This window comes from Cynocephalus volans, chromosome 12 (assembly GCF_027409185.1).
Source record: "Cynocephalus volans isolate mCynVol1 chromosome 12, mCynVol1.pri, whole genome shotgun sequence".
NCBI classification, from domain to species: Eukaryota; Metazoa; Chordata; class Mammalia; order Dermoptera; family Cynocephalidae; genus Cynocephalus; species Cynocephalus volans.
In genome coordinates this window covers 77643864-77670905 of record NC_084471.1, presented here as the reverse complement: position 1 = coordinate 77670905, position 27042 = coordinate 77643864, and the positions used below count along the sequence as shown (strand labels likewise).

Sequence of the window (27042 nt, the reverse complement as noted above, 5' to 3'; positions counted from 1 at the left end):
CAGAGGAATTCAGTCAGCTGGATAGACCTAACACAATTATTGGTGTCCACTCTTGGCGACATTCTGTCAGCATTTGGATAAAAATAGCAGCGCTATTGTAGGAATATGATCTATGAGCTTAATAAAATGTATTTCAGAAACTCCAGGGCAGGGGCCAGCCCGTGGCTCACTCGGGAGAGCGTGGTGCTGACAACACCAAGTCAAGGGTTAAAATCCCCTTACCGGTCATCTTTTTAATAAAAAAAAAAAAAGAAAGAAACTCCAGGGCATGGGATGGGGGAAGATGGTAACAAGAGAGGGGTAAAGATAACACTGTGTTCATAAAAGCAAAAAAAAAAAAAAAAAAAAAGTGTGCTTTAAATATCCCCCATCTCATTTTCTTCTCATTATTTTTCTTTTTCCAGCTCCCCAACTATTTAATGATAGTGAGAGTAATTGATGAAAAGTCTTTGCCCAGACTAGTCAGAGAAATATTCCAGTTCCTTTTATCCCCACCCCAGATCTTTAATAATTAAAGTATTAAAGATTTATAAAAGGAAGAAAAAATGGAAGGCCAAAATAATTTGTCATCTAATGAATCTAGGCATTTAAAATGCAGGTCAAATTTCAAAGGTCCTTTCCATCTGACCAATTTCTCTGTTTCATGATAATTTAACTTTGGGATAAGTAGTGTCTGTACGAATCACTAACTATCTGACCGAGGACAACCTAAAAAACTGCAAAGAGATATTAGTAAAGAAATAAGGAAATAAACTGCATGTAACAGTCCATTTACTTACATTTTCATCGGCTTTAATTCTTTCCTTAAAGATTTATTGACAGTACACAGTGATGGAAGCTTTAAAAAAGAAAAAAAGAATTATGTTTTGCTTTTTTTTTTTTTATTGACAAAAGAATCAGAGGAGTGGTCAGTTCCTAATTGTCTTCCTATTTTATTTTCTACTGCAAGATTTTGCTCTCCATTCTGAACAAAAAACTAAGCAAGTAACATCACCCTACACTGCTCGAAAACCTTTTTTCTGGCAGACACCGCAGGCCTGGCCCTGGGTTGAACTCAGGCTGTCCAAGTTAGTCTTGAGGATACCACTGCTCTATTTTTGCCACATCCTGATTCCTTCACATTCTCACCTTTTCCTCACCTCCATCATATTCACCAGAAAGCATTTTGCTTTCTGAAGTCCCTATTTTCTTTTAGGTGACAAGTAGTAAATGAACAATGTGGCAAACATTTCCCTGACAATGATTAACAAGTACTTATAATTACTGCTGCCAGGTAACTAAGATGCCCAGAAAGCTCTTATAGGAATAATGATAATATTGTTAATAGCTGAAGTTTACTGCGGGCTTTCTGTGGACCAGGTCTAGCACTTCATTGTCTAAAAAAGAAATTATTTCAATTCTAACAACAATCCTATCGGGTTGCATTTTATTTCTCCTATTTTACAAATGAGAAAAAGAGAGCTTGGTAAATTTTAAAAACTTGCCCAAATAAATCAGGGCATAGAATTGAAAGCCAAGCCTATTTTAACTCTTAAATTTGTGCTTCTTAATAGTATGTTTTTTCTCTGGTATTTTCTGGGAAATGTTTGTAGGCAAGTACTAGATGGAAAAATCTACTTTACATCAGTTGAACTATTACCAGGTAACATTGCCACACCAGAGTTTTGAGGATGCAAACCTACCCCTTTTCCATTTCTCCTCTCAATTCCATCACCTTTTAATGATATAATATTTCAAACCAAGTGAAAGAATAGAGATTGTATTGTGGACGACCATTATCTTTATAGAACTGTATGAAGATCAATTGTGATAAATTCATTTATGTACTCACCAAATATTTATTAAGAACCCACTATAGGCAAGACATATATTGGAGAAAAGAATAGACAATTAATTATATTGTTTTGCTCAACAATACTGCTTTTCAATCAATGGATGACTGAGTAAAATTATTATGCATATATTATACCAACCAATGAACTAATAATATGTGGCTTTATTGTGATCTTTGTGGAGTATTATTCATTTAACACTCTAAGAATGTCAGAGAACAACAGCAAGGAAATGATTTACACTTTAATGGTTAAATATTAACCTATGGCAATTTTGTCTTAAATTCCCTTTAACATTTCAGAATGCCGTACCCTTATGCTCAGAAAAAGTGTCTGAATGCATACATGATAGAACTTTCTCTTCATTTTAATTTTTTATCTCTAATTTTTACTTTTAATACTCTAAAATATTCTACTCAGTAATTGATTTGGGATGATGCTTTATATGAAGTAATGAACTTCTTGGTTCTGATCAAACATGTGCACTGTATTTCAATGCAGTTTTTTACACATGAAAAATGCAGTATGTTCTCTCTGAATAATAAGTGTGGTATATGTTATGTGTCTGTTTTCAATTATTTAACATTATGATGTATAAGTGCACTATTATAGATTATAAATTTATAAAAGTTTATTTGTCTTTATTATATTTATATGTGATATATTTCCAAATAATAAAATTTACTACTATTGATAGGTTGTGTCTTGTGTTATTTAACACTAGTGGTGATGTGTTTGTGTTGATCTACATACACTTTCTCCTCCTTGGGACCAACCATAAGGAAATTGTCAAAGGTTTGGGGTGTTGCCCATACCTCTGCAAAGACCAATGCCCATATGGAGAAAAAGCCAACTAAGTGTAACAACCCATCTAATAGATCAATATGAAGGTATTTCTTTTCAGCTGAATAATAAAAACAAATGTCTTCTTTAGTATTATATTCATTATGAAAAATAAAGGTGTTACTTAACCAAACTGTTGACTAATTATTATGTGCGATATGTCTAATTCAGTAGGGGATGGACTCTATTCTGGTGCAAAGTGATGGCATTTTTGAAATGTCTTCAGTAGAAGCTGTCTATTAACTGAGAAGCTTCTTAAGCATAGTAAGCAATGGAGCGATGGGGCAATGAATGCCACTTTACCACTTAAAGGACTTTTTTTTCGCATTTTGAAAACAACAACTTGAGATGCAAAGTTTAAGTATCTTGTAGACCATTAATATGGCATTTACTACTTTCCATAATAGTTATTTGTTTGCTTGTCCATTTCACCCTTTTTAGACAAAGAGCTCTTCAAAGCCCGAAAGTTGTGTCTCATTTACCTTTTGATTTTTACCACCCAGCACAGCACTCAGTTTAGAGGATAAATTCCTTGGTAGTGAGTTATGAATCATCTATGGAAACTCATTTTTAACATTGTTTTACGTTCTGAAATAACTATTCTCCTGTCCTAAGACTCTTCAATATATAATTTGATGTTTTCAGAGCATTCCTGGTATATCTCTGAAATGAGTTGACAACTGCTTTCTATATCTTATATACATAAAAACATTTTTTTTAGTATTTTGATTCTCACTACTGTAACAAACATGAGATTTGATGATTTCCAGAAATTTCTACTCCAAATAAAACAAATTACCTATAACATTTGGGGTTATAAGAAAGTATTTTCCATTTGGGGGAAGCAGAATGAAACTTTTGATCAACTGTCCTCATATCTAGACTGAATGGTGCTACCATCCCTGATTCACACATTCATCAAGCATTCATTAAATCTCACTGTGCTACAGTCTGTATTAGGTCCTGCTGATGCCAACTGCACTGTAAAAGTCAAAGATTGTCATACATACCCTGAATTATAATGCCATTTTAAATGACAGCATTTACCCCCTTCCTTAAAAGCAGATATGATTGATCATTTTTTGTTCATAAGCGAGGTGGGTTTTCACACTACTATGTGAGATGTGCCTCCCTCTAAACCTTATGGAGACAAAGAAAAAAATAAAAAATAAGAAAAGAGGCAACATGATATCTTTCAACGAAAAAACACAAATGATATTGTTATTTCTTATAGTCTATATTTAAAAGAGATGCAGCAACACATTATATTGTGCAGAAGCTCTTTAGATTAATTGCAAGGAGGATATTGTTATTTTCTAATGTGTGTTTAATTCACTAGTTGGGATTCATTGATTCATTATCCAAATTTTCATTCCAGGCCCTCCAGGCCCTCCAGGTGGTCTGAGAATAGAAGACATTAAAGCCACTTCTGTGGCACTTACTTGGAGTCGTGGTTCAGACAATCATAGTCCTATTTCTAAATACACTATTCAGACCAAGACTATTCTTTCAGATGACTGGAAAGATGCGAAGACAGGTGAGTTTTATTTGTCTGACTAATCTGTACATGTTTTCAAAATGAATTTTTTTATCTAAAAAAACTGTAGATTTTTAGAATTTTCTTATCTACCTTGAAATGCTTTCTTTCTAAGAACATTTTCTTTTAGTGAAGTAAACTATATGGAACTTACACAATTAAACATTTTAAAGCTAAAGGGGAAGAAGCAGCATGTCTAAATCTATGAAAGAAAACAAACAGAGGCCTTGTGGGTCTCTTACTATGAGCTACAGGTAACTCTGAGACTTGCTGACAAAAATCATTGGGAAGACTTTCTTTTAGCAAATTACATTTGCAACTTATCACTTATGATCCATTTTATCCAATTATATAGGTACTATAGTTCTGCATTTTTAAAAAGCCACATTGATCATAAGTATCGAATTAAGCATCCAAATCTTATTACCATAAGCCTTCACTTTCTGAGAATACTCTCAGAAATCTGTTTGAATTTCTTTGAAACAGATTTTTAAAGACATTTCAGATCTTTGAACCTTTTCCTTTTCTTACCTTAAAATTTTCTGTAAGTTGATAAATAAAAATAATTGAGTAAGTGGATACTTTCCCTTGTCTATAACTATTACCACTGCCATTTCTCATGACTTGCCTACAATATCACACGTAATTTTATTTTTCCTGTAACATCAAAGAAGATAGAAATACTTTTGGTAAAATAATCTGTTTATGTTTGTCAGTTATGACAATACTTTTGCAAACACTTGTGGTTGCCAGAATGTTTTTAATATGCATAAATAAGCAACATAGAAATATCTGCTCAGCTGCCACTAGGGGGGTAATAAAAGACATGAGTGGTGAACAAATGTATTTTTCCTTTAAAAGCTGGAAAAAAGTAATTAATCCCATGTCTCAAACCTGTTCTCATTTTAGCTTCATCTTGACATAAGGGAATGCCTTTGTATTTCTCAGTAAAACATATTAATTTAGATTTACTTCTATTTGTTATTTTTTCCTCTCAAGGGAAATGAATCAAATATAAACTTGAGGCCTGTTACAAATATTGAGAATATATTTTAGTATCAAGTGACTCTTCACATGAGTGTATAAAAGTTCAAATTACTCAAAACAGGTGAAACATTTCCATTACATTATGCTTATGGTTCTAAGAATTATCTACAAACATACTTGGGTTGGCAAAATCAGACCATTTGAAAATTAATTTTGAAAACCTTTTAGATATTTAATAAACCTAAAGCATGGGCAGTTTCTACGTTTCTGAAGAGAATGAAAAAGCATAATAATAGTGAAACTACAAATAATAGTAGAAATTTAGCCATGTTAACACTGATTATAAATGCTGAGGAACAAAATGAAATAAATAAACAAATGGTTAAAATGTTTGGGTTCTGAAGAAGGAATGCTAATTGCAGTCATTTTCATTAATTACTCATGTAAACTTACTGTGTAGCTGAATTAAAATGTGTTTCTCATAAAAAAAAAAATATTCACTAGGAGGTTCCATGAGGGTGAAGACTTTGTTTTATTCACCATTCTATCCTTAGCACCTAGATCGGGGCCTATTGTGCTCATTCATTGAGTACATACTTATTGAGGTCTCATTGTATGCCTGAACCTATTCTAGATGCTACACATACAGTTGGACAGCAGTGAACAAAACTGAGAAAAATCAAAAAACAATTTTAAAAAACCTTGTCTTCAAGGAGCTTACAATCTAGTAGGAGAGATGCCAATAAACAATTAAAATATACTGTTAAATCGTGTGGTGATGAATGCTAAAGAATAACAACACAAAAGAGGAACAGGGAAGTAGGAGTTGTGTTTTAAATAGGATGCTTTTGATATTAGTATAGTCACTCCTGCATTCTTCTGGTTCCTGTTTGCATGATGTATCTTTTCCGATTCTTTTACTTTCAACCTATTTGTATCTTTGAATCTAAAGTATGTTTCCTGTTGACAGCATATAGTTGGATCTTATTTTTTAATCCAGTGTGATAATCTCTGACTTTTGACTGAATTTTTTAACCTATTAACATTTAATGTTATTATTGATATAGTTGGACTTATAGCTGCCATTGTTTTTTCTTTCTAAATGTTTTACACTTTTTTGTTCCTTTATTTCTTCTTTACTGCTTTCTTTTGGATTAAGCGAGTATTTTCTAGTGTAACATTTTAATTTCTTTAACAATATTCACTGTGTGTGTGTGTGTGTGTGTTTGTACTTCTATTTGAATAACATATAATTACTTCTCTTCACTTTCATAGATCTTTTTCTCTGCTGCATTCAGTCTGCTAATAATCTCATTAAAATAATACTGTTCTTAAATATTGCAGTTTATTTCCATGATTTTTTATTTTTAGGATTTGACTGCTTTTAATATTGTTCACATAGTATTCCATGGAAATGTCCTGTTTGTTTATACAAGTTGTACATCTTTTTCACTTGATATTTTTACATGATTGTATTTATCATAGTTATTCTAAAGTCCCTGTCTGATGATTTAACAACTGGGCCATCTTTAAGTCTGGCTCTTTGATTTTTTTTTTCCTTTCTGGACAGTGAGTCACATTTCTTTGTTTTCTCATGTGTCTGATAATTTTTTACTGAATTCCAAACATTGTGTGTAAAAGAACAGTAGAGGCTAAAGAAAGTATTATCGATGTCCTTTAGTGGTTGATCAATCAATTGTAGTTGAGATGATCTAAGCTTTGTTGTTAGATTCAGTTTAATAAGCCTTCAAGTGTTCTGAGGGTAAGATCAAAACTTTCTTCAATATCTGAGCATCTGGAGGTTTTCCTGCCTTGCCATGAGGTTTCAACAGGCTCTTTTCGTTTGGACCTCAGGCAGGGTTCTTTCTTTTCCACTGCTCCTTGCCCTAGTCAACTGCTGTGTGATAATCAGTCTAAAGGCTAAAGGCCTGGGTTTTTCCTCATTTCTCCTACTTCTGTCTCAGACTTAAGCATGCCAGAAGCACCTGTCCCTCATAGGGGAGGCAGGTCCCCACTCCTCACCCAGCTGTAGATGCCACTTAACTCATATGCAGGGCAAGGCCAAGAGCGCATGTGGGGTCTCTCAGTTTTTCTGCTCTGCCCTTTGATTCAAGGACATCTGAGGTATCTGTGACTCAGAAGCAAGTCTCTCTTGGCTCTCTTGTCCTGCCTCCAAACTTTCTTGAATATACTTGCTGAAGGCCTACGAGAAAGAATTGACAGATGGGGGTAGATTCTCCTCACTGGGGGGTTTCCCAAGAATCTTAAAGCCTATGCTTTGTCTCTAAATCTCCATTAGAAGTTCAGCTGTTTTCTTCTTACCAACGTCTGTGAGAACATCCTCCTTTTCTCACTGCTCTACCAGTGATGAGTTTTAGTCCATTTGATTTCTTCACGAACTCAGCTTTCCAAAAGGCCCTGAGAAGTGATTATTTTGTAGAAAATCTCTGTGTTTTCTTTTTGTTAGTGCACAGATGAAGTTCTCTTGTGAATGACTGCATCCTAAGTGGAAATGAAAACATTTTTTGCAACAAATACAGAAATAAAAATCATATGGTTTTTATTTATGTTGGCATCCACTAAAAAATGAAGGTACATGATTAAACTCAATTTGAGGAAGATAATTATTTGAGGTTGCAAATAATTATTTTTTAAAGATATCAGCTTTCAGTAGTCCAAAGATTAAATTTAGCATAATGAAATGAAGGAATAGACTACACATTTTTAAAACAATTTACTATAGATATTGCTTCTGTTGGACTTTTCATTAAGGGTTGGACAGCAGACAGTGTGATGCCATTCCCAGTTCTACAAGATGCTTAGGTCATATATACAATATCTTGTTTGATTCTATACTGCTACTTTCAGAGGACAAATTATAGAATATTGTTTGTGACTGGGGGTGTGTGTGTGGAAGGGGATGTTGGCCAGAACATAAGGAGGTCTAGAAACCATGCTAAGAGAAGCAGTTAAGAGATCCTGGGATAAGTTTTTTTAAGAAGGAGAAGAAAATGTGTTTATATTTATATCAGTTCTGTCATGTGGAAGGCTGAACTGATTGTTATAAATCTTCTGCAATTAACATATTAGCACATAAGTGTGTCTCTGGACTTTAGATTATTTCCTCAAAATAGACATTTGTAAAATAATATTGAGTGTAAACATGCTTAAGCCCATGACTTACACTACACAACTGCTCTGCAGAAACATAACATCAGTTTTTATTCCCACCACCAGTATCTCTTCTGACATATCTTTACTTAGTATTTAATATTATCTTCTTAAATCTTTGCCAAATTGATAGATTAAAAAAATTGATAGATTAAAAACTCTCTAGCTTATTATGGTAGGATCTTTTATTTTCTTTTGCTTTCTCTTCCTTCCTTCCTTCCTTCTTTCTTCATGCCTTTCTATGGCTTTACTTTTTATAGTTCTCATTTCAAATATGTGTGGATTTTTATGAGGCTACCTTCAGTTCTTTTAGAGAAGGATTAATGAATCACACCTGTGGGATGCCAGAAGACAGCTTGCTTTTCTTCTGCTGCAAGGAACTTTGCCACACCTATGGCTCTCTCCCAAATCCTACCAGGTTGGGTGTAGGGCCTGCAGCATAAAACAGAGTAGTTGTGTTAAAGCCAGTGAGAAGCTTTTAAATGCTCATTTCCAATCTCAATGAAATATACCTGTTAACTTAAAAAGACTTGCTGTTTTAGTTAGAATCTCTGAGTGGGTAGTTCTTTCTGAGTATTTTAAAATATTTGGGTTTTAGACTGAGATGGAAGATACTGAAGGTTCTGATTGTATTTAGGCTTTAAGGGAATACCAGGACTCATGACAGCAACTTCAAAAAGTCTAGAACAGAGGGTATTACATTGGCTGGAGTAGTTCTGAAACAATCTGTTTTTTTAGTCCTGAAGTTATTCTAGTTCTTTCTGAAACTGCTCAAATAATTAGTTGCTGTGATCTGAAGGCAGAGTACCACAAGCATGGTTTCTAGGCAACTAAAACACCATGAATTATTGGCCTTAGGACACTGATGAGGCTTGCTTCCCTTGTCCTCAAAGAATAGTTTAGAAACATTTTACTATGAGCCTTATTGCTTCAAGGTATTTGTAAATAGATCTATGGATACTGCTCATGGCTGGTTGATAAAATAATATATTCTTATTTGGGGTCTTTGGTCTAAGTACTAAAGTAAGAATTATGGTCTCCTGCTTGATATCCCTTTGCTTGAAATTTATACTCAAAAGTAAGGCCAAGATTTAAACACCTACCCAGTTAACACAACATTTTAGTTTTTTTTTTGTAGAGAAATGCCTCTGACAGGCATTATACAGTTAAAATCTAATTTTCAATGCTGAGATTATCTGTAAAAAGTGGCCTGACTCAGAACTGACCCAGTTAAAAATGAGGAACTCAAGACCTCAGTCCTGACTCCCTGTACTTGCCTCTATTGTGCAAAAAAGTCTACTTTCTTTCTGACTCCAAGAATAACAAATAGATTCCAAAGAACTTGGCTAAAGAAAGGGGACAGACATTTCCTCTGCTCTTGACTCTTCCTCTTCTCCGTTTGGCTTGGAACATAAATCTGCTTCCAGAGCAAAGCTGACTCCTGCAGGGAGCAGACCTCTGCTCCCAACCAATCTGTGTGGGTGGGTTTGGCGGGGAGGAGGAGGGAGGATGCATTAGTTCCTACCAGGACTGAAGGGATAGAAGATTGCATGAGGTAGAAGTCCACTTATGGGGACATACTGAGCTCAAAATAAAACAAATATAAATGTGTCTCAGAGGCAAAACCATGTTACACACAAGCATACACAGTACCAGTGGAGGAGAGAAATCAGAGAGGATCAACTCACAATTGAAGACAGTGGAAAAGGGCTTAAGAGGATGGCGAAGAGATTTATCTTCTGCTGTAGACAGGACAGGATAATTTATGAGTTGAATATAGGCCTAAGAGCTATAGAGCATTGGATATTTTTTTGTGAGACAAAGTAAATGCGTTCCCCCCTTACCTTTTACTGGTAGCCCACCTGATTCAGGGGTGGAGGAGACACTAACGTGATTGCTGTATACAAGGCTGTGTTTCATGGATGGGCACATTGTCTACATTAAATAAACACTTTTATATTTGTATTTTATGTATATGTTTTTTTACAAATATCTATGAAGTACTTCTATTTGCAAAACATTATGCCAGGTATACCAGGCTCTGAGGCGTTCCAAAACATCAATAATAGAAGAAAAATGTCTATGTCCACAAATGATAGATAGCCAGGAACAAGCAAGAGGGAAGCAGTAGGCATATTTCAAGGTGGGCCTGGTGCGCACATAGCCAGTCTTGTAATTCCAGTTGTAGTGATGACATGGGCTACATAGCTCAAGATTGGAGCTGGGAAAAATGTCAGAGAGAGCCCACTTTTAAATCCTGTTGTGATGTGCTATGCGTCAAAAGTCCAACCCAGATCTGGAAGACTGAAAGCAGGTCAGATAGAAGAGTGACTTTTAATTCTAGGTACATTTCTTAGGAATGATAGAGGTTAGTTATTTTTTTGCTAACTTGTTTCTACTACAGTCATGTGTTGCTAACCTACAGGGATACCTTTTGAGAAATGAGAAATGCATCCTTAGGCAATTTCGTCATTGTGTGAACATCACAGTGCACTTACATAACCTAGATGGTATAGCCCACTACACACCTAGGGAATATGGCAAAGCCATATAATCTTATGGGACCACAGTCACATATGTAGTCTGTTGTTGACTGGAACATCATTATGCAGCCCATGTTTGTACCTAGATACATGGTTCGATTGAGGGAGTGTTATAACTATCTACCAAAACTTGTTTGTTCTAGATATTTCTATTCTTGTAAGTACTGATGTTAGTGTAAATTACCAAGAATTATTATAATTGGTTTTATTCTTTTAAAAAAAGCGGTTTTCAAGCCGTTAGCAATCCTGGTGGGGAATATTATTATTAATTTATAGATATAAATTCCTTCTTTAATCATTCAGAAGGTACATTCTGGAAGCTGATCTTCTTGACATCCATTTCTTACTCCCCCTTTGAGAGAGTTACTTGCATCTCTGAGCTAAGAGCTTCCCACTGAGATCCACCTTCTCAAGGTAGCAACTCCACAGTTGCTCATTCTTCTTGTTTTGTTCATCTCGGTCATTAAAATCAAAGGCCCGACTCCTCCTCTAGAATCCAAATCCCATCACAAAATGACTTCAGTTGACTGTTTCTGCCTTATCTCTCACCCTTTCTCCTAATATTACCTGTGGGCAAGTATGTTTTTCTACTCTTTGAAAATGTTTCTGATCTTCCATTTGTTTGGAACATTTTCATTTGGGATCCTCACATGTGCTCAAAGTCAGTCTATCTTCAGCTGCAGTCTCCACTGCATGTCCAGCTGGTTTTTTCCTGTTCTGACCCGGCATACACCTGCCCATACCTGTTGATTGCCCAGCTGCTTGGAAAAGCCCCAGCGCGGGCTTTTGGAATGCTTTCAACATTTCCATTCTTTATGAGCTTAAATGGTGCTGGGGTTTTGCAGCATAGGAAGCAGGGGAGTGGGTCAGAATGCCTCCTTGACACTTTTATCACACTGTTTTTTTAAGGCCCCCCAAACTCACGAAATCACAGACTCACACGTAGTTCCATCAGCTTCTGCCTTTTAGCCTCTATATTAGTTTCCTAGGGCTGCCATGACAAATTACCATAAACTAGGTAGCTTAAAACAACAGAAATTTACTCTCTCATAGTTCTGGAGTCCAGAAGTCTAGAATCAAGGTATTCGCAGGGCTGCACCCTCTCTGAAGGCTCCTGGGAAAAATCCATCCCTTGCCTCTTGCAGTTTCTAGTGGCTCCAAATGTTCGTTTCTTAGCTTGTATCACTTCAATCTCTGCCTCCACAGTCTCCTTGCCTCCTTCTCTTCTATGTGTCTCTCCTTTCTGTCTCTTCTACGGACACTTGTCATTGGATTTAGGACCTACCCAGATTATCCAGGATAATAATACCCCAGCAGTCTTAACTTAATTACAACCTTAAACTTAACCATAAAAGTGTCTCACAAGACCCTTTTTTCAAATTAGGTGACATTCACAGCTTCTGGTGTTTTAGACATGGACAGATCTTTTGGGGAAGGGCACCACTTAATACACTACAACATCTTTTCTGTAGGAGGTTCAAAATCATTAAAAGGTGTCCAGTGGGCAAGAGGGGTCACCCTACTCAGTGTCATAACAACCAGCTCTATTTTCCCTTTACTCCACGAAGAATCCTCGTGAGCCGAACTTCGCTTTTCCTCTTCCGATCACCTAATAAAAGTCCCCATGTATATGAACTAAAACGGATTCTGATTTGGTGTAAGGGGGAGATAGGAGATAAAGAAGCAAAATCAAAACAGAGGGGAAGGTGAAGCCAAACTTTTCATCAGAAAGTTAAAAATGTATGTAAAATCTGCAGAACGAATTTATAACAAGATTAGAGAATAGGTAGCAAAATTAGTGTCCAGAAGAGTTAAAATCATGGCACATTGATGGGACAGTCTAAGTCATATAGGAATTTGTCTGAAAGCAGAAACAGGACACTGGGATGCTTAGCGTTTATTGTGGTGATGGGTACATCTTTAAAAACTACACATTTATGATCTGCGTTGTCAGATAAAAATTCCCTAAATAATAATAAAATGAATCATAGACAAGTCTATTAGGACAAATTTCCCACAAATGTATATGTAGGTTAATTATTAAAACATGTGTGGAAATATTTTAAGAGCTCTCGAAACAATGAATTGACCTGCCTTGGCTGTACGTTCTGTCATATATCAACTAAACAAGCAAGCTAGGATCACATCCTACGCATGATTTATAATGTCCCATTGGTATCTAGTAGCATGAATTCTGAGAAATAGTTAATAAATTTAACAAATTATGATAACATTTTTATCACTGGTCCAAATGATTTGTATATAAATCTGCAAAACCAACTTTAAAAAGGTAAGAGCATTATCTTTTTTACTCTAGTAATAAATCATTCCTACACATAGACTATGCCAGTGGCAGTCTAGACAATTTTACTGTTGTACCCTTCCCTCAGGAAATCTTTCTAGATTCTACCTCCAGAATACAGCTTCTTGCTACTCAAGGTGCAGTCAATCCATGGACTAGCTGCACAGCCATGACCTGGGAGCTTGTTAGAAGTGCAGACTTCAGAATTTCAGTCCCCCCACCTCAGACTTACTAAATAGGTGATTCATATGCACATCACTCTTTCTAGTTTATTATTTATTAATGACCTCTCTTCTTACACCTTTGAACTTAGCATTTTGTCATTCCTAGTTGTTATTTTTATTCCAACTCATGTAATATGTGCCATTCTCTCCAAACCAGTAAAGTAAAAATGGGAATTTATAAAAGTGATGTTAGTCAACTAATATTCTCTATTGTTTATTTTATTTAGATCCCCCAGTTATTGAAGGTAATATGGAGGCAGCAAGAGCAGTGGATTTAATCCCATGGATGGAGTATGAATTTCGGGTGGTAGCAACCAATACCTTGGGCATAGGAGAACCCAGTATACCATCAAACAAAATTAGAACAGATGGTGCTGGTACGTAAAAGAAACTTTCAGTTTCAAAAGGTCTGTAAATTTAGTACCTCTTTAATATATAGTTGAATGTATTTGGAAATAAACAATGGTCTGAGGTAAGTGATTCATTTAAAAGAAAAGTCTATGTATGTGTGTTTCACACATGAGTGTATTCTATGTCAAGACAGCCAAAAATCAAAAAAAGAAATATGAAGTTTAAGAATATTTTTACATAGTTAATGTAGGGGAAGAGGTAAATAAAAACCACGGCATATTCTACTAGAGACCATTTAAATGATGTTGGTATTTGAAATATAAACTTTAATGCAAATTGTGAGTCTTATCCAGGCAGACTGTTGATTAAACAGGCTTCATGATTTAGAAGGGTTCACAATTTTCTGTGTCTCTCAAAGACATTTATGACTAAGAGCTTATGCGGATGAAGGTTATGGGGAGTGGAGAGACAGGCGGACTTCTCAGAACCATGCACCATGGGGTGTCACAGCATCTCTAAGAAATAGCGAGGATGTATTCTTTTAATATTAGGTATCTCTCTAAATATGGTCTTTTATAGCTCAACCTTGGCTGTTCTTCCAATATAGGTTCACGTTTTTATGCTAAATACCGACCCCATTTAAATAGCTCTTAGCGAAAGAACTACCTCATTCTTTTTTTCCTTTAACCCTACTAATAAATAATTGCTAAGGAAAAATGCTCTGATTCTAATGATAGCTCCTCTTTCATTATTCCCTATCAAAAAGAAAATGTTTTTGTAAGCTCTCTGGGTTCATTTATTTTCACTGTGCCTTGCCAAACTTCAGTGCTTTATTTAGGGAGAAGGATTTCAAATGGATGAGAAACTGCCATTAAAATTTGCTGTGATCTTTTAATATCACTTACCCATATTTTTGACTACCTCAAGCCATTGGCCTAACTTCCAAATAGAATTATGAATTCTAATGTCTTTCAGTTTTAAAACCCAAATAATTCACAGGGAGTGCCATCAATAAACCGTCTCAATGTTTCATATAATTTCATGTAATTTATCAGATAAAACTGATGATTCTGAAATAAAGGAAGAAAATAAGCACTGAAATACCTGATCTGTGCTCAGTATTTTCACATGCATTTCATGTAATCCTCATGATAATATTGTCATGTAATGCCCTATGCTCGTTAATTGGCAATAGACCCAGAGACAATAAAAATTTACCTAAGTTAATATAATGAGTTCAGAATTCAAATCAAGATCTGTCTGACACCTCTTCTCATACATTGAGCTTTCTCTCTTAAAAGCAGCTTCTCAAACAGGATTCTAAAAAAGCATTCATTTATATGAACCTTATTAAAGTTCTAATAGAAGCCTAGATTTCAGTCTTAACTGTGAAACTAGATATGACCTAAATATTAATTTTTTATTTGAGTATATCTACCTACAAAATGAGCACAAGTCTTTTCGTTTCTCTTCTTCACAGAAATCTCATTAGGATATAGAAGTATTCTAAGTTGATTCTTTACAGAACACAGATACCACATAGGCAAAATCCTTGTGTTTGGTTTATATTATTCCCTAGACCCACCTACGTTTGTAACAGAGGTTTCTCTATGATAGACTGAACATAGTTGCCTTTTTCTGAAAAACAAAATTAAAAAGAAATTGGAGCATGATTTGACTAGTGGTTTTAACCACATAATTTCACACTGAGAAATGATGCACTTGATTTGATTTAATAAGCATTCATTTTCAAAATAAAATTGAAGAAAAATACCAAGTGATTAAGTTGATCCAAGCAAAGTTATTTCAGTTAAAACATTACAATATACCTATCTCAAATATAGCCATCTTATTTTAATCTCATTGATTTTGATTAATTTTCTATGATCTATTAACTAATACAATACTAGCAAAGTGTTATCTGAACACCAGATATGTCGAGGGAGGATACTTTCTTTGGAATCGGTGATAGATGTAGAACTCCCTCTTCTTGGGTATTCTGTTGCAAACAATATCATTATTACTTATCTCAGAAAACAATTGCTTTACAATACGTAGGCTCATCATCCAGACAGAATTACCATAAGATCTGTCTTAGTTTTTTTCTGGAATATCAAAGTAGAAGTGATGAAATTATATATGTTTTTAAGAACAACAACAAAAAACACCAGTGTCTCAAAGAGATTCAATCTAATTCTTTTATGCCTGAAACTATCAATATAATTTTTATAATTATATTATAATATAATTTAATATTATATCTAGAAGTATTGTGCTCACTACCAGTGGTTTGGATGTAACTAAGGAATTTTCAATAAAGGCTGGAGGAAAAAAATTTTTCAGAGTGATATCAAACATAAAATTTTCGCAAAGTTGTTAACTTTCAACCAACTTCTTTTTGGTATCACCTTCTTACACTATGTTTGTCCAAATGGTATTTTGTTAAGAAATTAATTTCCTCTCTGGTGAACTTAGAAAATCACTTCTTTTAGAAGCCATCAGAACCAAAACAAGCACACACACTGATGCCTATATTCATTTATTTATTTTGGTGCTGGTGGGTATAGACCTGAACCCTTCACCTTGGTGTTATCAGCACCATGCTCTAACCAACTGAGCTAACTGGCCAGTCCCAAACACATCAATGAAATGATGATAGTCTTATTCATAGTGCAAGATATAGCCCCATAGTGATATAGTGAGATGACTTATTCCTTTCAATTATGAAAAAAATAAATCCTATAACCTCTGCCACATTTGTTAATCTAGCATTAAAAGCATTTTAGGATCTTTTACTAATCAACTTTAACAGCTACTATAGTTTACACACTTGCTACATGTTGTAAGACATAGTGCTCAGCTCTCCACTTGCATTGCTTCACTTAATTCCCACAATAACATTCTAAAATTGGTATTATTATTCCGGAAGTTACAAGTGAGAAAGTTAAGATTACACCCAGTTAACATGAGGCAGAGCTGGCGTTCAAACCAGTCCTTTCTCATTCTCAACGCTTTGCTCCTAAACTCCTTTCTGAAGGCAGTGTGCAGTATTAATGCTTCAGGACACTGATCCTCCTGTGATATCCTGGCATCATCATTGAAAAGCTCTGTAACTTGGGGCACATTACTTAACCTCTCTGAGCCTCACTTTTCTCATCTCTAATTTATCTTATAAGATTATTTTTATGATTTAAAAAATATATATAAGAAAAGCAGTTAGCACTCTGGGGTATAATATTTGCTCAATAACATTTATTCGTCATGCTATTAATTTTTCATTTTAAAGTTTGATTTGCTGATAAGAAAATATGAGCTCCTGTCTTCTTGGTAATTGATCACCTCACTTGGCAATATATTTCTATTTTTATAAGCATAATAGGAGAAAGATCATATAAATTCATGTGGTTTTTAATCCTCTTAAAAGAATAATTTTATGTATTTAATATAATAAAAATCAACAAAATTTATTTGTATTTTTCCTTTCACCTGTTTTATAAAAAATTGAATATGCATAAAATTGGATATTTACATATTTCACCCTTAAAAGAAAATAAAAATACTTTCTAAATGGGGGATGTTTGTCTTGTCATGTACCATTACAACAAATCTCTAAGAGATGCCAGCATATGTTATGTGGGATAAAGGCTGGTTCCCAGCTGATGGAAAGGTTGGTCCTGTGCCTCATTAAGCTGATTGAAAGACATGACATTATCCAATGCCACACATGCCCTTATCTGTCTAATTACTTAATGTGGAGATCTCAGGGCACAGTTGGGTGTATTCTTTGGATTCAGACAAGTGCATTATAAAATGGATGGTCCCAAATGAAGAATTAAAAGATGGGTTTGCAATTCATTTTAACACATTTAATTTTGACTGTAAGCAGGAGATAACAAAGGCATTCTTTGAAATAATGTGTCATTGTAAGACATACCCCCACAGCTAATAGCTCTGCAGGTGCAGTTGGTAGGTCAATATCATAAAATGGTGAATTCAGGTTTGTTTTGATACCTTTAGTGTTTATTTGTCAGATCAAGCCAGTCTGAGAAGGAAAAGAGGAAAATTAACAAAACCAGAATCAACACTTTCATATTATGTATAAAGCCTTAATTTCATGTCTAATGAAACTATTAAGCTCTTTCATTTAGTTTTCACTTTCTTTTTTTAGTCCTTTTGTCCATATGTTTGATAAAGGAGAGAAATGGTACTAAGAATACATTTTGCAGCTGGTTAGGTACTATGCTAAAGTTAGCTGCTATCATTGATAATTGAATAGATAAGTCTTTTTTAAAGAAAGCAAAGAGAATAGATTTTTTAAGCCATCAGGAGACCTGAGTTAAAGTTGACAGCTTCTCCACATGTGGGGAGTGTAACCTGAGCTTTTGGGGGGCTCATTTGCCTTTCCTATTAAATGGGGATAATGCTACTTCTCCGTATTCTTACTTCAAAGTGCTGGTCTGACTTTCCAATTAGGTGAGGAATGCAAAAATAATTTCTAAGTTCTAGATGAGTCTTTTATTAAGCTGGGATCATTTATATTCATTCATTCAGAAAACTTTCATGATTTAGGGATATTTAACACATTGAAGTAACTAGTTGCACATATTTAATTTCTTTTTTTTTTTTTTTTTTTTTTTGACCGGTAAGGGGATCGCAACCCTCGGCATGGTGTTGTCTGCACCACACTCAGCCAGTGAGCGCACCGGCCATCCCTATATAGGATCGGAACCCGCGGCCTCCGCGCTACCAGCGCCACACTCTCCCGAGTGAGCCATGGGGCCAGCTCAATAAAAAATTATTTTAGCAAAACTTAAATTAGTTTAAGAGAGTATTTCATTGAGCAATTGACAGACTTACTCTGCTGCACCCACTTACATTCCCTGTTTGTAAACAAAGCCCAACAGAAAGAGAAATACCACATGTCCTCACTCACAAGTGGGAGCTAAAAATAAACAAATAAATTTTAAAAAAAGAAAGATACAGCAATCATAATAATATGCTGAACTTGCATAAGGAGAGAATGGAACTGAGGCTACCAGCGAGGGGAATGGGGCAGGGGAAGGGAAGTAAGGGAGGAATTGGTGAAGGGCCATGAAAAACAATTACATTGCATAGTGTTGAATATGCTAATTATCCTGATTTGAGCATCACATATTGCACACAGGTATTGATATTCAACTCTGTACCCCACAGATATGTACAATCAACTATGTTACAATAAAAAAAAGTAAACAAAGCCTAGAATAATAAACAAATCTACAATTTCTTCCTGATAAGATGCTAAGATATTAATGTTGTTGTGAACGGTCTTGGACCCTGTGTTTTCTTTTGTCTATCTACAATGGGAAGAACGTCAGTCTAACATGGTAGATGCATTAGGAGTGTTAGCAATGTGATCCATCATCAGAGCAGGAGCTCATAAGAGTTACAAAGAACTATATTCTTTTGAATATCCCAATATTATATAGTTTCTTTGATTTCATTACCAGCTCTTCAGAATTATATATTCAAGAGTTTATATTTAAATATTATATTAAATATTATAAATTTATGCCCTTTTTCCATATCCTTGCCAGCATTTGTTATTTTCTGTCTTTTTGATAATAGCCATTCTAACAGGTGTGATGATATCTCATTGTGGTTTTGGCTTGCATTTCTCTGATGATTAGTGATTTTGAACATTTTTTCATATACCTGTTGTCCATTTGTATGTCTTCCTTTGAGAAATGTCTAATCAGCTCATTTGCCCATTTTTTAATCAGTTTTCTTTATTGAGTTGTTGGAGTTCTTTGTATATTCTGGATATTAATCCCTTGCCAGATGCATCAAATTATATTAAGTGAAATAATCCAGGCACAAAAAGAGAAAAACCTTACGTTCTCACTCAAATGTGGAAGCTAAAGAAGTTGATCTCATAGAAGTAAAGAGTGAAATAGTGATTACTAGAGACTAGTAAGGGTGGGGTAAATAGGGAGAGGGTGGTCAATGGATACAAAATTGTAGAGAAAGAGGAAGAATAACATCTAGTCTTTTGTAACAATATAGGGAGACTACAGTCAACAGCAAATTACTGCATAACTTCAAAGAGCTAGTTGAGAGAATGTTGAATCTTCCCAACGCAAAGAGGTAGCAAGTGTCTGAAGTCTAAGATATGCTAAATACTCTGATATGATCACTGCACACTGTATAAATGTACCCAAATATCACATTCTACTCCATAAATATATACAATTAACATGAGTCAATTAAGAAAAAATAAATTATGAAGAAAAAATAATTATATATTTAAATGTCTATGAAGGAATATGTAAAGATAGAATAAAAGCAGGTGTTAGACTTCAATTCCTTTGGTTTTCTAGACTAAAGTGTTACTTATATAACTTTTGAGTCTCTTAATACAAAATTTGTTTTAAATCACAATGAAATTTTAATGCAAATTAAAGTGAAAACTTACATTTATAACTAATTTTTTGTCGTAAAAATTACTATAAAAGTTAAAGCAATAATTAACAAGTACTAAAGTAGTCAATATATTTTGAATCAAGGATCTATCTTCATACACTGCATGATATTTATTATTTAGGATTTGTCAGAAGCCAATTTGTACACTGTTAAATAAAATATTAAAGCCCAAAGAGGTACTATATGCAAATTATTTGAGCATTCAAATCTAAAAGCAAAATTAGCAGCATTAGTTTCTTGTCATAGGAAAGAATATTCTTGGCATTGACTTGATTATTTTTTTATTTTTAATTTTTTAGATCTATGACTGAATTACAGAAGTACCTTTATGAACATAAGGAAGTCACTATTAAAATGAAATGATCGCAAATGGACAATTAGAACACCTTGCTATTTTTAACATTCACAGTAATATTTTAAATATTGTTTATCGTGATTAATAATTCAATATTTTTCCTAAATATTAGTTTAAATTATTTTTAATGATTTATTGTTTAAAGAATGTCTAGCTTGTTCTCTTTTAAATGCCCTGGAGCCTAAAGTTAAATAACTTTCGTTGTGGTTAGGGTGATTTACCTCCTTGAAACACATCACTATTTGGCTAAGTCCTCTTGTTTCAGCACCTAACTGCTCTATTCTCAGATTCATGTTAGACATGTCAGTTCTGTGGCAATTCCATCAGTGAAAAAATTTCCCTAATCAGCTAAAAATATAACTGAACATTCAAAACTAAATTGGGGAAATTGTCAATAGTTAATTCAAGTAATATATAAAAACACTCTATTAAGGAATGGTTACCGTTATTCCTGTGCTTTCGTTTATTTTTTGTTTTCAGCATCATGAGCTCAATGGGCAATCTTTGAAGAATAAAACAATCTTAAATTAATTATTTAAAGTATGTTAAAAGTGCTTAAGATAAACATTATAAAATGAAAAAAGTTCAATCTAATATAAACATACTTCATTTTTAGCTTTGTTTTAAATAAAAAGGTTAATATTGATTATAAGGAAAAGCATTATAGTGAAATGCTTTGGCAAGTGATACTTGTCCTAAGGAAAGCAATATTTGATTCAACAAATTACAGTGTAATAAATTATTTTAGAATTATTTTTTGAATTATCTGCCTATGACTACCAAACTTGTATTTAGAGTTAAACACACAATTTGATTTATTCATTGATTATGGGACAACGTGCTTTTTTTTCTATAGCATGTAGAGTTAATTTCAGAATATGTTATGAGGTTAAAAGAGTTTTTGGGAGTTATTTTAATATCCCAGCCTTCGATATATATTTTATCTAAAGTGCTACAAATAATTTATCTTTTAACAACCCTGTGCACCCAATTTCACTTTCTAACACTCTTGATGACAGCTGAATAGTAAAATAAAATCTCTCAAATTTTATATTATTTTCTTCGTGCGGAAAGTAACTCAGCATATAGTTTTATAGATACAAGGAAAAGCATACGTTTTTGTTTGTTTCTGTGCAGTTCATGTACATATTGCACTGAAGAATTTACGTGGCTAGAATTAGAAGTTCTGAAGTATGTATCTTTTAATCACAATTATTTGTTAGGATCTGCAATTCAGTAAATGGACACCTTGCTTTGCACTCTGTGGAAGGTGTGGCTATTTCCTGTTGGGAAGAGATTTGGGGATTTGAGGAAGAACTGACATTTCAACCCTTTGAAAATTTAACAGATTTGGGCATGACATCTCAGCCTGAGCCAAAGCATTGGCATGAGAAAATGTCTGTCCTCTGTAGAAACACAGGCTTCATCCACCTAGCTGGGTAGCTGAGTCATTCTTCGAGTGTAGAAACAAAGATTTATTCATCTGTACAACTCCAGTTAAGGGCTAAGGATACAAATCTAATAAGATACAGTGGCTGCCCTGAAGGAGTTTCAAGGAGAGAGAATGACTTGAAAGATAAAGAAGAAGAGGCTATTGGACTTGTCAGTAAAAAGCAATTTTGTGATTTTTGAAAGAATGATTTCAGTACTGTGAAGAAGTGGAAACAGATTGTGAGTTGTTAAAAAGTCATTATGGAGTGAGGTACAAAAAGTAATCATATATCAGTTCTTCTGTGCAATTCAGTGACAGGAAAGGGTCTGATGGCTTGGGGTTTAAGAGGAAAGCAGTATTGCAGGAAGGTTTTTAAGAACAGAAGGCTTCAGAGAGTTGAATCTCTCCAGCAGAGAGACTGAGACTGCAGGATGATGTAAGAGCATGGGGAGGGGAGGGGGAGTTAGAGTCACTGACAAGTCCAGAAGAGATTTAGGAATTGGAAGTGAGAGCACAAGAGAAAATGTTAAATTTCTTATATTTCCAGGTATTTGGGGACATTATCCAATGTCAGTGCAGTTCCATAGTAAAAACTGTAAAATATTTTCCCAACAGTGTATATCTCATCTTTTAAAATTATATTAAATGAAATGACACAGAAAGAAAAAAAAATGGGGATGCAAATTTACTTCACTCTCCTCTGCCGTGGGAAATTGGCAGAATTCCTATGACACCAAATCTATTTTTCTCTTGGCACTAAAATAGATTTTGACAGCTACTGTGAGCCATTGTTATTATAACTGAGTGGATCACGCATGCAGCTTGTCTTAGTGAAAGAAAAAATTTGTGGTTTCTGTAGTGGATAAATACTTGAACATCAGAAAAAAACACACCCTCTAATTTTGTTGTTGTTTTTAATACTTGTTTGTTTGTTTCAGCACCAAATGTGGCACCTTCAGATGTAGGAGGTGGGGGTGGAAGCAACAGAGAGCTGACCATAACATGGGCAGTAAGTATTGATAAGTTGCACGCATTATAGGGTGCTTTATCTATAGTTAATCTCAAATCCATTTTGTTTCCTGAAATAAATTGAAATAAAAGAGAATGCCCAATGCCTAAGCAAGAATAGATTACTAATTTTTTCCTCTTAATTGCATATCAGATTTTATCTGGCTTACTATGGTTTAGTGTGTAGTTCCTATGCAAAAATGGATCCTGGATGCTAAAGGATCTGTTAGCCTGGAAGATGAAACATTCTACTATCTTATTCCAGAGAAATGTTGATCTCATTGTGGTCTGATAACCCAATTGTACTTGATAGTATTTTATTCTGGGCATTCTCAACTCCAAAGATTCAATTTACAAACTTTATATAAAATTCCATTTTTAAGCTGGAGGCTGCTTCCTCACTTGAGGCTTGCTTTGAACACTAGTGTAATCTATCATGATAGGGCAGTCTTAGAAGTCACCCAAGGGACTTGTTCCTGAGGTATCCAAAATATTTTATTAAATTTTTATGACCCAGAAGGGAGTTCTATATCAGAGACAATAATCTCTGGAAAGCAATACATCTTAGTCAGATTTCTGAAACAGGAGAGATATTTGGAGTGGGTAGGAAAGATTGTGATAGCACAGACTTTTCTGAATTAGACATCTGGCCTTTATCCAGGCAGCATATCTTAGCCTTGTCAAGATATTCAAAATTGGAAATTCTTGTCCAAAAAATTCAAAATCACATTTCTGGAGATGGGGCCTGCCTGAGAAGTATTGTTTTTGAAAGCTCTGTAGCTGATTCTGTTATACTCTAAATTCCAAAATTTAAGTAGAAAATTATCAATAAGAAAAATGTTTAGACTATTGTAGAAATGTTAGAAATGTTTTAACTGTCTAATAATTTAAAATCACATTTTGTACAACCTTGAGATCAAGCTTCCAGGTATCTATACTATGCAACCAAATATAGCTTTTACCCTTTGACCTTTAAACATTCCTGTATCTTCCTATTTGACATGACTATATCCAAGTAACTGCATTGTATTTAGTTCAAGGTTTTTGCCTAAAAACACCTTAATTTTGATTTTCTGGTGAAAAATGTCAATATACAATTTATATATTTATCTTATGGCTCAAGAACACCAAATGGCAAGTACTCACTAGAACTGGTTTTAAGTCAGTTTATATGATTTATATGATTGTTAGGGCTGACATAGACTTCTTTATTGGGCAATTGACGTGTGTAGTAATAAACTGTGAGAAAATGGTGCAAAATTGGTTGGAGTTAGACAGGAGCCTAAAGCCAGCCTTCTACTCATGAGTGCAGTGTAACCTCTTCCTCCTGTCACTTCCTCTCTTTTATTCTTCAGACCTGTTTCCTTCTGATTGCGATATAGACATTCCAGCATCTTGTATAACTCTCTTACTATTGCCTTCCAATTCTAAAAAAATTTACTCATCCATTAAATACATATTATTAGAGGTCCTCTTTTAGGTGCTAGGGATAAAGAGAAAAACCAAACTGACAAAAACTCTGCCTTTATGAAACTTGTATTCTAACAGTTGAGAGAGACAATAAAGTTGATAAATAAGATATAAATAGTGTTAAATCATGATAGTGTTAAAGAGAAAAAATGAAGCAGGGAGGTGGGATATGGAATATTGCAGAAGGAGTCATGAAATGGCAGATTCTGTGGCCAGAGAAAACATCATTAAGTAGGTGACTTTTACTTCCAGAAAGGGAGGGAGGGAGTCATATGACATCTAGGAGAACATCCTAGGCAGAAGGAATTGAAAGTCAAAGTCTCAGAGTGGGAGCCCCCTGGAGTGTTCGAGGAAGAGCAAGGATACCACTTGGTAAATGAGGTCGCCTTATGTTTGAGTGTGTTTTTGCTCTGGCATTTTCAACCAGCATTAACTTATGAACAACATATGTTTTTACAAAGAGCATGCTTCCAAGTATATCATTATTTGCCTAAGATTTTGGCCCCTGTTAACTGTATCACTAAAACCTATGTAATTTTTAAATTTCTATTTAGCCTTTGTCAAGAGAATACCACTATGGCAACAATTTCGGTTACATAGTGGCATTTAAGCCATTTAATGGAGAAGAATGGAAAAAAGTTACAGTTACTAATCCAGACACTGGCCGATATGTTCATAAAGATGAAACCATGAGTCCTTTCACTGAATTTCAAGTAAAAGTTAAGGCCTTCAACAACAAAGGAGACGGACCTTACAGCCTTATAGCAGTCATTAATTCGGCACAGGACGGTAGGTAAAAGAAAGACCTTCCTATCATGATGAGGGAAGGAAAACCTAATTCTCTCTGGTAGGCATTTAATTTGCTTTCTTTCACACCTTACTTACTAAGACTTTCTTATATACTATGAATTTAGTAAATGCATACTATTTTGAGCCAAATTAAAATGCCAATCTCTTTATCTAAATGACAGGAATGTCACTAAAATCTTTCTCATCTTTTAAATCACATCCATGTTAGTTAGGAAATCTCCACTAAAATAATTGGTTTAGATTCCTGTCTCTGGCCTCTCGATTACAATTTTGCAGTCAGAAATTCTCCATAATGGATTGAAACCTCGGTATCTCTTTATATTCATAAAGTTTACTACTTAAAAATTCTATAACATGTATACTATTTGTAAAATTTCCCAAAATTTTAACCCAAAATTTGTGTAATTGTAGCATTTATGCAACTTAACTTTATTTGTTATCACAATGGCATGTTGGAGTTTTACTAAAGGGAATCTGAACATAGTTATATGAAAAAAGGATTGGAAATTCAGTTGAAATTTTTTCTTGAAAAGGGAAATTTTTGTCCTGTAGGTAATTTAAGGAAAAAACAATATTGGTACTGGCCCTCTTTGTTTTTCCAGAAACTTTAACTCAACTGACATTCTTATGGAGGACTTTACATATCTATGCTAAATGACATACGGTTAGATTAAACTCAATTACATTGTTGTCTATGATTTACTACTTAAGCTTCTATGCTTTTTATTATTTATATTTCTATTAAAAAGATAAGACCTCCTTATTGTGTCTCTTTACTTGTGCACTATGTACGTAAGTAATGGCTAGAGAAGCAAATAGAGATTTCATTGCCTTCTGATCTAACACATTCACCCATTGGCCAAGTTTCTCTTTGCATATGTATGAAAAGCACAGATGGAAGAGTTCAAATAATAAAACTGTGCAAGTTACTCTTCTGTGCTCTAGGAGGAAAAATGCTCAATTGGTTTCCCCAATTCGCATTATTTTTACTCTAAAATAAACACTTATCTATCCCTTAGAACTCAACAGAAATTCTCACATATGCTCTTCAGTCATAGATTTATTAGCTTTCATATTTGTTAAAAACATAATATGTATTCACGTCATTCCATGATCTTTACTTTCAGTACAAAGATGCCATTTTACTGTATATGCATCTCATGACATCATATTGTATACTTCAAATATACATAATAAAATTTATTTTAAAAATACAAACATAAAAGGCTGCCACATATGTATACTCATATATATGCATACATATATATTATTTTTAAAGTTTGTTAGCGCAACTGAATACATAAAAAGAATAAAAAACAGAAATAATTTAAGTTTGTAATCAAACAATGCAAAAATCATGATAACGAACCTTACATTCTCTATGCTTGTGCTTGTTCAACATAAATATGAATAGCTTGACTCAAATTTAATAATTTGAATACTGTACATACATCTTACAGAGAAAATAAAAGTTAAATGCATTTTACAAGTTATCTTACCACCCAATATCAATTTTTTAATGCTTTTTTTGGCACTAAAGTAAGCTTTCAGGTGAAAGGCCATGCTTGTCATCAATTTAGTTGTGGCCTTTCATATTTAATTACATTTCTTTACTAAATATTTTATGTCTTATAAAACTTGTATGTGTTGAAACTTGTATGTGTTAATTCTTTTCTTCCACTGTTAAAAAATCAATCACGGTGCTGCATGTTTAT

General features: G+C 34.2%; 1 protein-coding gene across 1 annotated transcript in view; it reads left to right on the top strand.

Annotated features, from left to right (window-relative positions):
- The window catches only part of CNTN1 (contactin 1), a 157730-nt gene that overhangs the window by 69408 nt on the left and 61280 nt on the right, over positions 1-27042 (top strand). The window contains exons 15-18 of the mRNA XM_063115696.1: positions 4054-4212; positions 13667-13816; positions 22978-23048; positions 25072-25306. Coding sequence (XP_062971766.1) covers positions 4054-4212; positions 13667-13816; positions 22978-23048; positions 25072-25306 — 615 coding nt within the window. The remainder of the gene's footprint in view (positions 1-4053; positions 4213-13666; positions 13817-22977; positions 23049-25071; positions 25307-27042) is intronic.